At 49.1% G+C, this 14,049-nt stretch overlaps 1 protein-coding gene across 5 annotated transcripts in view; it reads right to left on the bottom strand.

Annotated features, from left to right (window-relative positions):
• The window catches only part of KSR2 (kinase suppressor of ras 2), a 343,303-nt gene that overhangs the window by 51,913 nt on the left and 277,341 nt on the right, over positions 1-14,049 (bottom strand). For all 5 annotated transcript variants that reach the window (XM_019753947.2, XM_074321394.1, XM_074321396.1 and 2 more), the window contains 5 exons: positions 13,139-13,307; positions 8,945-8,986; positions 8,270-8,342; positions 5,591-5,639; positions 3,393-3,760 (listed from right to left, as the gene is read on the bottom strand). In XM_019753947.2, coding sequence (XP_019609506.2) covers positions 3,393-3,760; positions 5,591-5,639; positions 8,270-8,342; positions 8,945-8,986; positions 13,139-13,307 — 701 coding nt within the window. The remainder of the gene's footprint in view (positions 1-3,392; positions 3,761-5,590; positions 5,640-8,269; positions 8,343-8,944; positions 8,987-13,138; positions 13,308-14,049) is intronic.

The following is a 14,049-nucleotide window of genomic DNA, read 5'->3' as shown; positions in this document are numbered from 1 at the left end:
TCCTCTCCTGGTCTCAGTGTCCACATCTGTCAGATGGCTAGATTGGTTCAGTGGGATCCAGGCTGCCCCTGATGAGGTCCTCTCAGAGACATTGATTTCTGTGTTTTGCTTTCTCTTTGTCTCCATGGCACCAAGCTAAGGTAGCTTGGCCCATGTCCCTGTCACCAGATAAATTAACAAATTACCTCCCGCTGAGATCCTAATAATTTTGTAATTCTGCCTGGTCTCTTTTCCTCGGGAAACTTCCCTGTTCCCATTTCCTTTTGTACTCACTGGACACATCTGGCGTCAGTGTTGGGCACGTGATAGGTACTCCTTGGGGGAAACTGAGGCCCAGGAAACTCCACAGCAAGGTGCAAGGATGAGAGAGAGAGAGATAGAATTCATTCAATTCTATCCTTATTGGCTTTCAAATTCCATTTGGAGTTTTTAAAATGAGCTATTGTGCAGACTGTCAATAGCTTCCCCATCTCATAATGACCCAATCGTGAAATGATTTAGCAATCCTGCTAATTGCATTTGGGGATATAGCAGTTGGGTAACTAGTTGGTGATTACTCATTCCCCAAGAGCCATACACATTGCATTACAAGGAAGCTAATCTTAGAAATACTTGTTAACTTCGATGATAATTACTAAGTAATTGGCTAGAACATGCCACTGTGAATTTATCTAGAATATGCCAGGTAATTATCTGGTCTCATGTTCCCTGTAAAATAAATCCAGGGTCCAAAAATTGTTCCAGTTGGTTGGCTATCATCCAACCATCGACCTCTGCCAGCCAATTGTGTGAATGCAAGTGATTAATCAAATTACTCAAATATTTGGTTTCAAACTGAACATTGAGATAAGAAACCTGGACGGCCAACAAGTGGACAGTACAGAATGGGAGAGAGGGGTGTACAGAGCCTTTCCCCCCAAATAAATATATAATGACACAATGATATGGAATAAATGCTACCTCTTTGGGGCTCATCTGGCTTCTTCATACAAAATACTAAAACACTTCAGAGACCAATTATATGTCCCAAAGCTGCAGAGCCTTTATCGCGGTGCCAGGAAAAGGCTGTGCTATTTGTGAAATCTGCAGGCAGTTATGGTGCTTGGGGAGGGGGCTCAGAATTTTGTACATAATAGACAAGGGGCCGCAAAAGCAGCTGGCTTGCAAGATGAGCAACACATTTTCATAATGGCCACTCATTTTTTAAGGATGGCCGCTAACTAAATCCATCCACTTCCAATTAGCCAGCACTTGGAAAAGGGGTGAGAGACACTTGGGTAACTGGATTCGACCGATAACACTGAAAAAGTCAGAGGGCAGGAGGCAGAAGGTCCTTAGGAAGGCCAGACAAAGAAGAGATGATGGACTTCAAGTTTTTAATGTGGGGATGTAAAAAAAGAGGCCAGAAGGTGAGGAGCTGACCAGAAAGAAAATTGGAGAACAGACTAGTGGGAGCAGTGGGCATAAGGCCAGTGGTGGGGAAAAGACCACCTTCCAACCAGACTTTGCACCCCAAGTAAAGGGCTACTGACTGCCTGCTGATGACAATGGTACGTACTGGAGGAGATGGGGAGGAGGAAAAGGAACCAAGGGACTTGTGGTGGTAGGTTGGAGTAAAAATGGCCACAGATTGTCCCTCTCCTTCCATCCATGCCCTTGAATGTGACACTGCAAATCTCCCATCCAGAGGAAGACTCTGTCTCTCCATGCCTTCAACGGAGGTTAACCATGTGACTTGCTTTGGCCAATGGACATTAGCCAACACAACACAGAGCTCTGAAAGGTACCTATCCATTAGGGTTTGATCTCCTGCTGCACTTGGAACACTGAGATCGCCACGGGAATGAGCCCCAACTAGCTTCTTGCGTGATGAGAAGCCATGGGGAAGAAAACTGAGGCACCCTAGCTGATAGCCTGCCAACCCAGAGGGAGGGACTCCACGACTCATCAGCCCCCGGAATGACCTGTCAGCTGACCGCAGACACATCCAAGAGCCCAGCTACTGAGCCTGGCTCAGCGCAGAATTGACCACAGAATAGAGAGAAACCATGAAGTACTAGGGTAGTTTGTTGCTCAGCAAAAGCTTACCGACACACTCACCTAATCAGAACAGCTCAGCCCTTGACTATTACCTGGGCTGAATATTACCTGAGAGCCCCTTCTGTCCTGTGCAAAGTTGAGAACCACCATTTTTACCCTGGTTTAAAGAGAGTTGAAGGGCCATGCCTAGATCTCCAGTCCTTTGCAAGCATTCACCATTTGACATGTGGGTGCCAGGTGACCCACCATCTGCATAATCAGTAGTGACAGACAATCACACACCTTCCACCAGTCACCAACATCTTATCAATGGACTCAGAGGTTCTGTATCACAAGGGAGCAGATCACAGACACATCAGCCCTTTGCTGAGCCCACAGCCTCTGCCATGGCACCTGCCAAGCTGTGTTTTGCGGATCTTATTGCTTGAGTTGAGTATAGGAAGGAGAAGGCTCCTAACTGACCCTTGGCCTCACCGACTATACCCAGAACGCTACTGCTGTGGCCAGTTCTAATGCAACAAGGGAGCAAATGCCCGAGTTTAAAAATCCTGCAAAGGATTGTCCCACAACTGTTCAACTAAAACCAAAACATTTTTTTTTTCAATGCCTCATGTCACTGGGGCAAGGTTTGAGAGAGCAAGTCTAAGCAACTTCCTAACATCTGACATTTTCTTAATGTCAGTTCTCTGCTAACGAGCCTTTCTGCACACCTCTAGACTACAGATTCGGGACATTTAAAACAACGGTAAGGCCCTGCAATGGTGCTCCGCTGCTTTAATGAAAGATAGAATAACAGTCATCAGAATCCTAGTCCAGGGGTTGGCAAAGTAGGCTCCGTGGGCTAAATCCAGCCCATGGCCTGGTTTTGCAAATAAAGTTTTATTGGCACACAGCTGCGTACATCCACTGACATCTTGCCTGCCGCTGCGTTCACACTACAGTGGCAGAGTTGAGTAGTTGCTACAGCAACTGTATGGCCCGCAAAGCTGGAAATATGTACTAAAAAGTTTGCAGACCCCTGATTTAGTCTAATCCACTCAATTGACAGATGAAGACAAGAAGTCTCAGAGATGTGGTTTCACAAATACTTGAAGCACAGCGCTATCGAGAGCCCGTTTTCTGACTCAGCAAGTACATAGTGCTCGCTCCATGGCGTTGCTCTGTCAAAGGGTTTTAGCATTAAGGGAACTTTCTGCCATCACAAATCTTAAAGCCACACAAACTGTGAATGGTAGAGCTAGAGACGCCCTAGTCACCAACATGTTGAGGTCACCAGAACCCCCATTTCTCAACTCTGCCGAAGCAGAGCTCTGGGAATCCACGCATGGGGCGGGGGCCCAGGCAGCACTGACCTGGTGATGATGGCCAGGTGGGGCGGGCTCATGCAGGCGCCCATAAACAGCACCACGTTCTCGTGCCGCGTCTGCCGGTAGGCCATCACCTCCCGCTTGAAGGCCTTGAGCTGTTCCTCATTATCCCTCTCGATGTCGATCAGCCGGATGGCCACCTCCCCGTGCCAGCGGCCGTGGTACACCTGCCCGAAGCGGCCCTTTCCGATGAGCTCGCCGATCTCCAGCTGCTCAAAGGGGATGTCCCACTCCTGCAGGAAGATGCTGGTCTGGCTGGCCTTGCGTGGGAAGCTCCGGGCCGAGAGGAGGGACAAGTTCATCTCCTCAAAGTCGTCCTCTGACTCCTCGGCCTCATCGTGGCCCTCTTCATTCTGTGGCGGGAGCGGGAGAGAGGTCAGAGTTGTTCCTGTGTGGCCCCACATTCCCACGAGGCCCTGTGGTGCGTAAGCGGGCCTGGCCACGTCTCTATGCGCATTTTCGGTGGGCATGTACCTATATCTTCAGCTGTGCCCACAGATAGCTCTCTATTTGTCCCGAATCCTACGCGATTGAAGGAGCTGAAAGGGAGATCATGATACTCCAACTGTCTTGTGCTAGGGGGGAAACTGAGGCTCAGAGAGGAGAAATTGTAGGCGGACCAGCCATTCCGGTTTGCTGCGACTTTCCTGGTTTTGGCACCAGAAGTCCCTCGCCTCGGGGAACCCCTCAGTCCTGGCAAACGGGGATGGCTGGTCACCTGGGAAGTGTCTAGTCTATGTCACTAGACAGAGCTAGGACGAAGGGTCAGGGGTTGTGGCTCCTAACAGCTGACGTCCTCCTGCGCTACCATGATGTTTTCACTTGCCTGACTATGCGAGTGTAATAAAGATGATAGGCTAAAATCTGGGTACATTAAGCAACTGCATATAACGTGTGACAACCCTCCACATGGAGTGCCTTTTGCTTCCCCCAGGAAATGCTGACTTGATAAATCTGGAGCTGGGAGAGGTCAGAGCTACCCTGTACGGGCCCAGAGGCCTGAGGTTCCTGTGCAGCCAGAGGGCAGGAGATGAGAGAGTGAGAGGCTGATACACTGGGCTTAAGCATCAGACCAAATGAGCTAGAAATCTGGCCGCGGTGTGACCTTGGGCAAGGCATTTCGCTTGTCTGAGCCCTCCTTTCCTCATCACAAAGAGGGGCTAATAAAATCTGTCCCTGAGGGTGGTGTGAGGTTTTCAACGAGATACAGGCTTGTTAAGTTGTTTGCACAGACCTGATCACCTATATGAAACACGCTGAAATGCCTGCGACATTGCCGATTCCTGGGCTCCACCCAGAGCTACTGAATCTGAATACAAGCAGGCCAGGGCCAGGAATCTGCATTCTTATCCAGCATACCCACAAGACTCAGGTACACTTAGGCATGACCACCACAAGAGTTAAATGTTCCAGGTCTAGGAACCTGCCTTTTCAGCATAGCTTCTGGGGGTGCCTGGGGCTCGGGGGTGCCCTGTTCCTGAAATTCGTTTGCTGGAATGTAGAAGTGGTCGATGCCTGAGACAGTGTGGGGATTTCCAGGGGCTTGGAGTCTGACGAGACAGCCTGAGAAGGTGGCCCCTTGGGTGGCCTGGGTACAGGTCTTCCTGACCCCAAACCTCAGCAAGCTGTCCCCAGTGGCACACTCAGGAAACACCAGCTTCTCCAAGAATCATATTTCACCTACTGCAGTCGTTCCAGAAAAGGACATGATTTTCTCTGTCAACTCTGACTCTATTCCCTTCAGCTCCATCAGGATGCCACGGTGCTCATTCAGGACACCACAGGCATTCCTCCAGCAGCTCTGGTAGGTGGGAAGAAGCTCCAGAACATTCTTAACACCCGGCCAAGCCCAGTGTCCCTGAGGCCCCCGCCTCCTCCCGTGTATTCTCAGGAGGCAGTGGGCACACACCCCTGGGGGTTTATCCAGCCCTGAGCTGGTTTTTCAACTAAGAATGCAAATCATTTGCCAATTTCCGCACATCTAGCTTTTCCAGGATGCACGCCATATAACGGACCATTAGGTTCACTGCCGGGAGGGGCCTCCACTTGTTAATTGTCCCAGACTTAGAACATCCATCACTCAGGGCCCCTGCACCCCCCTGGCCGCCCCAAGCCCTCTGCGTCATCAAAGACATCACTTGGCTTTGTTGGAAAAAGTTGCTTCGCCACTCTTCAGTTCTCACCTCTGAGGTTGGCTCCACTTCAATTTGAAGTAATGGATTTCCTTCCAAGCTTTGAAGAAAGAAAGAAAAATAAACGTGACCCTTGGGTGCAAAGGTGGGTCCATGTACTGAGTTTATCCCTCTATGAAGAGTCCCCAAATGAGAAGTCCTTGCCACCAAACCTTTATCTCCAATTTCACTTCAATGCGTGTGTCTGAAATAATCCATAACCTTGCCACAAAGAAGCAGTGTGCAAGGACACTGTTTTAAATAGATTTTTGGGGGGTTGCTCAGGGCTCATTTTTCTTTATTGCTCTGGTTTCTACTAATCTAGCAGCTTCCTTATAAACTGGCCTAAATGCCTTAAGTGGAAGAATCCTCAGAGCTCTACGTGTTCCCTAGGAAAGAATTCATCAGATCTTTACAGTTCACTCAAAATCAGGATCTTTTAGAAGGATCCTAGCATTCATTTGTTTGTTTGCTCACTCATTTGTTCATTCATTCATTCATTCATTCAGTTTGTAGTACTAAGTATATATATCAAGTACTGGGGGTGTATTATGGGATGGTCTCTGTGCAGGAGTTGTTCTGTGCATGTGAGTTGGGTGTACATACTGGGGATACGGGGGACATGACATACGTTGATGGTGTCATGGGGTATGTAATGGGGATGAGAGGGGAATGTTGGGGTACATGGTATGTGATGGGGATGTGGGGCACAGTGTGTGTTACAGGATTTTTTTCAGGGGTATGCTTTAGAGTCGATGACGTGTATGTGTTTATGGGGTGATCTGGAACTGGTGGGAGGAAGCAATCACAATGGATACTATGCCCCTTTACTATTTTCCGAACTTAGCAGATTCCCCCTACCTCCTCTTATAGGGGGGCCTTCCCTATCCTGAGCCTCAGACCCCAGGAAGCTGCTGACCCTGCAGACAGAGTCAATCTGCTTGCTGGAGGGGCTCCTGGTGAGAGGGAGTCTGAAAGAATGTAAGAACTAAAAGAAGGAGAAAGAAGGGATGGTCACAAAGTGGCATTTGCCATTAGATTCACCAATTATTTATAGTATAGGCTGGGAAGGAGGAATGAAACCACACAGTGACAGCTGATACGCTGGGAACTTGACACCCTGGGGGAGACTGGGGTGGAACAATGCAGCTGGAGGCTCTCCTCACACACCTACAAAGTAGGAACCTTCCTCAGCTTGTATCAAGGCGTGATTACAGCAGCCGGGGCTATTAAATTATTTCCCTTCTGCAAAGAGTTAGTTCCCATCACTCCACGCACATTTAAGCAGATCGCAGGCAGTTATTAGCTCTGTTTTTCGCCGGCGCTCCCTGACTGCCAGTTAATAACCTGGAGTTCGTCTTACACAAATTGTGGAATTGGTTTATGCGCAGCCGAGAAACGATCCAGAGCTACATGTCAGCACAATACCCTCTGGCAAATTGCTGCTTTTTTTGATTTCAGAGATGTACCATTTGGGTCTTTAACAAAGTCCCTAAAGCAGGTCAGAAAGCACTCAGCAGCTAAGCAGTCAGGGAAAAACCGACTAGGCAAAAGCATTGAGTTGGGAAAACAGTTAAATCTAAATTAACTCCTCCCTTGCATGCCTCACACTTCGGTCGCAAGCAAAGAAGTTAAGGAAGGTGATTTCACTTGGGCAATCAGACCACCTGGAAAGAGGCAGCCTACGGACGCTAAAGACGCCACACTCAGAGTTGTCCCTCGAGGTGTTGTTTACAACAGCGAAACAAGGGAAGATGTAAGTGCCAGCAACCGGGAAATGATTAAGGGAATTATTCCACATTGATATGCTATTTTTACAGCCATTAAAAACAATGTGTATAAAGAGTCTGGAATAATATGGAAAATGCAACGTTATAGCATTAACGGATAAAAAGGAGGGATGGAAACGGTGCATAATTGTGGGTCACAAGTAAGTTAACTATGACTAGAAAGAGGACAAATCTAAGAGCGGTGTGATTATACGTGATGATTATTTTTCCTTTCTCTTTTTACAGGACAGTCCAAATTTTCCCAAATTAGCTTATATTATTTTTACAATGGTATAAACCAGAGGTCAGCAAACTTGTTCTGTAAAGGGCCAGATAGTAAGTATTGTAGACATTGTGGGCCATATGGTGTCTGTTACAATTGTTCAACTCTGCTGTTGGAGTCTGAAAACCACCATAGACAGTATGTTGTAAACAAATGGGCGTGGCTGTGTTCCAATAAAACTTTATTTATAAAAGCATGTGGCAAGTTGGATTTGTCCCATAGGCTGTAATTTGCTGACCCCTGGTATAAACTTACATTATACTTTTTAAAAGGGGGACAATGACATAGAATAACTACCCTCCTATTAAGCTCTAGCTGTTGCCTGGGACAAGTTGCCTTTCTGGTCATAGGAGGGTCTGGGGGTCCTAAGGAAATGGTCTGGCCCCTGGAAATCACACGTGACAGGCAGGGACAGCTACGTAAGGCAGAGCTGACTCCTGGGGGCCTGCATTGCCTCTGTGGGCCCGGGCTGTCACACTCTCCCTCTCTTTGCCTAAGTCATGACCTATGTTTCTCTGTCCCCCTATGGATCCCCCTGTCTCCCAACCCATCCGTTCCAGGAAGAGGAAGAAAGAAGACAGAGACCGTGAGCAGCCTGAAGGGCTAGGGCAGGGGAAGGAGGTCTCTGTTCCAACTTACATTGGATTCGAGGTCACTGGATGCAGGATGACCTGGGGCGCTTGGGTCGGCGTCTCTGGCACTGGCACCACATCTGAAAGCCACAGAGTAGACAGTCAGTAAACAAACATGGGGTCCACAACCACCCCCGAAGGCCCGACTTCTGGAAGATGCTAGCAGCTAGTAACTTCTTGCCAGATCATACATCGCTGGGGCTGGCCAATCCCCTCTCTCTCTTCCTCAACTACTTGAAGTTCACCCACTTAGATGCACCCGTGTTCTAGATGACATCCTGACTAAAATCCCCTATTGTCACCTAGGGGGCTGCCAGAACCCCCATGCCTCTGGCCTGAAGCACCCACTGGTCATCTCCGAATCCTCCTCACTCCTGAATTCCCTTTGGAAGGATGAGGCCATTTGGTTTCACGTCTCCTAGTGCCCAACTCAAGCCCCTCTGACCATCTGCCACGTGGCTCTGGGCCGCTCCTACCCTTGCCCATCCTTCTCTGCAGACCACCCTCTCAGGCCTTTCTGCTGTGCCTTGGGACCGCCCACGTTTTCCTTTGCCATGTCCAGCCACGATCCTACAGTGTGGTGATTCCCACCGTCCTCTTTGAGCTTGTCTGCCCCAGTATTTGCCCCGTCCATTCCAGCCACTCCTGCACATCAGCGGGGCTGAGTTCACACAAGACTCACCTGGGAAGATAAACTGCTGCTTGTATTTGTAGTAGTGGGATGCTGGTGAGAGAAAGAAAGCACCAGAGTGAGTGCCACCGTGGGGCTGCCCCTTCGGGTACCCAACTGGGCTCCCACAGCCACCATATGGGTTCTCTGCTCACTCTCGAGGGTTTTCAGACTTCTGCAGACACCCCACATTCCAAAGGACTGAGAATATGTGTGAAGAAGCCAGAGATCTAAATAGCTAAGTCAACCCTCCCATTTGATGCTCCTGAAAACAGAGCACCCCAACTCAGAGAGTCACCCTGAGCACAATTCCATTTCTGGTAAATGAACAGGAACACACATGCAGAAAAATATCTATAGAGCCATAATCTCAAATATTAAATTTTTTCCCCTTTTGGCAGTGATTACCGTGGCTTTAAGCAAAAACAAAAAAAACCTTGATGAGTTTCCTGCGTTTTGCTGCACTGAGCATTGTATTAGTTTTCTTGTTGCTGCTGTAACACATGACCATACCCATGGTAGCTTAAAACAACACAAATTTATTCTCTTACAGTTCTGGAGGGCAGAGGTCTGAAATAAATCCTAACGGCTAAATATCAGATTGTCAGCAGGGCCGGTTCTTTCTGGAAACTCTAACGGAGAATCCGTTCCTTGCCTTTTCTGGCTGTTAGAGCTGCCCGAATTTCTTGGCTCATAGCCCCATCACTCCAATCTCTGCTTCTGTCCTGACATTGCCTCCCTTTTATAAGGACCCTTGTGATCACATTTAGAGTCGCCCCGATAATCCAGGATAATCTCCCATCTCAAGATCCTTAATTTAGTCCCAGCTGCAAAATTCCTTTTGCCACATAAAGTAACATATTCACAGATCCCAAGATTAGAACGCGGTCATCTTTCAGGGACTGTGATTCTGCCTGCCACAAGTATGGATTAAGCTCCACATTTAGGGGAAAAATTATCTGAAGGGAATTTCTTCAGTTTCACTGCTGATTCTCCTACAATTCATTTTACTTCCACTCCAGTCCCCAGAGGCCAGCTCTTGCAGACCACCCTCAGGTTTCTAATGTTATCACTTACTCTAGTGGGGTAGAAGGTCTGGAGCAGGGAGGGACACGGGGTGCCAGGGGCAATGGACAGGTCACACAGAGCTTTATGTCCCCCAGTAAAGGAAGTGAGAAAGGATGGGGTCAGATGTGAGTCTGAATTGACAAATATACATCCAGAAACAATTTTATTCATTTAGGGACATGTCACAACTTGTCCAATTCTCAGACAAGTCACCAAGAATTTAGCATAGCGTTTCTGAGCCTTGGGGTCTAGAAACTAATCCGGGTTGAATCTTTTTTCTTCCTTTGGCTGCTTGTAAAAGCTTAGCCATCTCTCTGCAAGTCTCTGTTTCCACATGTGTGCAATAGGGATGGATAATAATAGTCTCTCCCTTACAGGGCTGAGCTCATCATGACATAAGAGTGCCTGGTAGGTGTGGAATATGTATTCTAAGCTCCCTTAACTAATAGACAAGAATAAGTTTTAATTAAGAGACCATCGGATAGTCTCAAAGAGCTAAGAAGCCGTTAGCTGCCCCTGAGGTTGGAATTGATTTGTAACTTCCCCCAGGATAGAGGGCAAGTCCTGGTATCTCAGGATCCCAAACCCCTCGTTTGGTGCCTTCTACCCGTGGATTCACGACTCCTGTTGAACGAAATCAACTCTCTTTTAGCGCAGCAATTCCCAAACAGCCTGGACAGTTGGCATCCAGACGGATGCATTTTTGATTCTGGATAACGAGGTGCCCAGGATGAGCAGCGACTCATTCAAGGTCACACAGCAAAGCTTTGAAAGAAAACCCACCTCCATGATTTTCTGGGACTTTTCTTCTGTTAGGTAACCTAGGCTTTTTTGTTGTTTTTTTGTTTTCTTTTTTTTTATTGCACGCAGACATTTCGCTGTCAACAAGGGGCTAAAATTAAAAGAAGAAAAACTAGCCAGTGTTCTCAGGAGGCTTAGCTGATCTCATCCCTCCCCAACTGGAATGGGGGATTCAGTGTCTGCAGAAAAGGGTTGCTGGCAGTTATAGTCTTCTGAAGAGGAGGGGCTGGGCAGTGGAGAAGAAGTCCTGCTCTGAGAAGGGACAGGTGTCAGGCAATGGGACACCCGGCAAATGCCAGCACGCACAGAGTCAGCTACTCATCGACCCCACGAACCCTCTGCGTGTGGGAGAACAGCTGTTCCTGATGATGAGAGGGAGGGAGGGGCCAGAGAGATGTATCCCTATGAGCCCTGTTCTCACCGATGACAGACACCAACGAGAAGTGGCTCCAAGGGGCAGCGAATGAACCCAAGTGGCCTGCTCAGGAGAGCTGGTGGCTCCTTGGTCTCTGGCATCAAGAGGACTTGGACACTGGGAGCCTTCAGATGACCAGAAGTCAGAGAGACCAGGAGGCCACTTTGAAGCCGCTTCCACTCTGCAGTCCCCGCTCTCTCCCTACGGCCTCCCCAGAGAGCACCCTGAGCGGTCCTCGGAAAGGAAGAATCTAGAAGGAAGAAGGACCACCTCATCCCCCTGCCTCAACCTTTCCATCGCCTCCCATTTTGTCTTAAATACAATCTAAATTCCTGCCACAGCCTACAAAGCCCTGCCAAGCCTCACCCCTGCAGCTCTGAGTCATACTTGGTGCCAATTCCCCTTGTTCATGGCACTTAGGCTCTTGGGACAGTTTTTCAGTTCTTTTCTGTGGCCGGGCTTTTGCACGCGCTCCCCTCTCTCTGCCTGGACAACTCCGCCGCCTCTGCGACTCAGCTGCCTTTGCTCTTTCAACTTGTGCTTGTTCGCGTCTTGAATTTGCTCATAGCACTGCTGTCTCCCTGCATAGCACTTGGGCCGGTTTATAATTCCATTTTCATGTGTATGTTTGCTTGGTTCACACCTGTGTCTCCCACTAAGCTACAAACTCCATGAGAAGAGAGGCCGTGACAGGCAGAATAAGGCTTCCCCCACCAAGGCCCACGTCCCAAGCCCTGGAAACTAGACTACATTACTTTACATGGCAAAAGGGACTTTCAGATGTGACTAAGTTAAGGATCTTGAGATGGGGAGATTATTCTGGATTCTCTGGGTGGGTCCTACATGCAATCACAAGAGTCCTTATAAGAGGGAGGCGGGAGGATCAAAGGCAGAGAGAGAGAGTCAGAAAAGGAGATGTGACAATGGAAGCAGAAGTTGGAGTGATATGGGGCCTCAAGCCAAGGAATGCAGGTACTCGCTAGAAGCTGAGAAAAGACAAGGAAGTGGATTCTTCCCTAGATTCTCCGAAAGAAAGTAGTCCTGATGACACCTTGATTTTTCGCCCAGTGAAACAGATTTTGGACTTGTACGCTCCATAAGTATAAGATAATACATTGGCGCTGCTTTGGGCCACTAAGCTTGTAGTCATTTGTTACAGCAGCCACAGGAAGCTCCTCCAGGGCACGTCTGGTTTGCGCTCTGCTCTGTTGTACACAGTGCCTGGTTCACAGTAGATGCTCAGTAAACATGTGTCAAGGAAATGAATGGAGGAACGCAGTCTGACAGCCAGGAGACCATTTGCAGAGGGAAAAACTGTAGCCCTGGTATGTGCATGAACCTCAGTGGAGAATTCGTGAGCTGGGAGAACCTTTGGGGTCCTGTCACCCACCTATGTCAGACGTGAGAAAGCTGAAGAAAGCAGAGGTTCCAAGGCAGGGACATGACAGAGCTGGATACTGAATCCAGAACTCCAACCCGCTCATTCAGAGCCCTGGCCTGACATCCAGAGTGACTCGGAATGCAGCACTGCCCAGGCGCGTGGCCCCTGAGGTCCCGGGCACAGGATCCTGCTGCCAATTTTGAGGGATTTAGCTCTTAAGACAACTGCCAACTCCAGGGCAGAAGGTGCCCCATGACTTAGACTTAGGTGGAGACACTGAGTTGTTGCTTACTGAACAATAGCGTCTCTGAGAGTCCCTCTACCTCTCAGAGCCTCAGTTTCCTCATCTGTAAAATGGAGCTGATACCAGTTACCTCCTGGCTACTCTGAAGATCAAGTAAGGTAATATGTGGCAAGTGCTCTACACATGGTAAGACTCAAGCCACATGCCTTTAACCCATTGCCTTCAAGCATAGACAGGCCCCCAAATGACGCTGGCGTGAACCCAACAAACCCCTTGACTCCCCAAGCACGGAGGTACCTGGCAGGTTGAAGTTCTTCTGCTGCCTTGTGCACTGTGGGGATGGGTGCAGGGGAGAAGGTGGCGTGGCGCTGGGAGGCAGGGGGGGTGCCGGTGAGGAGGGCGTGGAGGACGTCGTGGACGAGGGATTGCTGCTTGAGTCTGGCTGGTAAGGGACAGGGATATGGTCCTGCAGGAAGAAAACAGGGCAGGGGACAGGCAAGGAACAGAGACACAGCAGTGAGAGTGAGCTGAGCAGGGCAAGACCCCACCCCAGCATCCTCGGCCCTCCTTTCCCTAACCCCAGAGCTGGCCAAAGCCCTGCCTGCTTCGTCATCCCCACCAGGTTGCGTCCAGCTGTGGAAGGAGCAGGTTCTGGAGTCAGATTCCCATCCACTGTCTGGACCCCAGAGCGAAAGGTTACCGCGTAATGAAAGCCAAGGAGGTGACAGCCACGCTCCCTTTGCTTCTTTGATTTTGAAAAGTCCCACGCTGAGGTGGCCAGAGTGCTCCAACCCCCCAACACCTCTCCTCCTGAGTGTTTATTAAAGAATCAACAGCCCAACAGCTCACGAGAGAGCGCGTAAGACAAGCCTCCAGCATACTCCCTTGCATCTCAGTTGGAACCAGCTCTGCCTCTCCTCACCCCGGAACCTGCTGTAAAGCAAAGATGACGACAGGATCCATATGTGCCCCCCACCCCCCAGAACGGCGCTGGTGGGGGTGAGGTCAGGAGCCAGGAAGTGGGTTAAACAGCGTCCCCCAAAAGACATGTCCCCCTGGAACCTCAGAATGTGACTTTATTTGGAAGAAGGTCTTCGCAGATGTAATTAAGGTAAGGATCTCGAGAGGAGATCATCCTGGATTAGGGAGGGCCCTAAATCCAAGGTCAAGGGTCCTTAGAAGAAACAGAAAAGGAGAGACACACATGG

The sequence above is a fragment of the Rhinolophus sinicus genome, linkage group LG16 (assembly GCF_036562045.2).
Source record: "Rhinolophus sinicus isolate RSC01 linkage group LG16, ASM3656204v1, whole genome shotgun sequence".
NCBI classification, from domain to species: Eukaryota; Metazoa; Chordata; class Mammalia; order Chiroptera; family Rhinolophidae; genus Rhinolophus; species Rhinolophus sinicus.
This window is presented reverse-complemented; position numbering and strand designations above follow the sequence as displayed.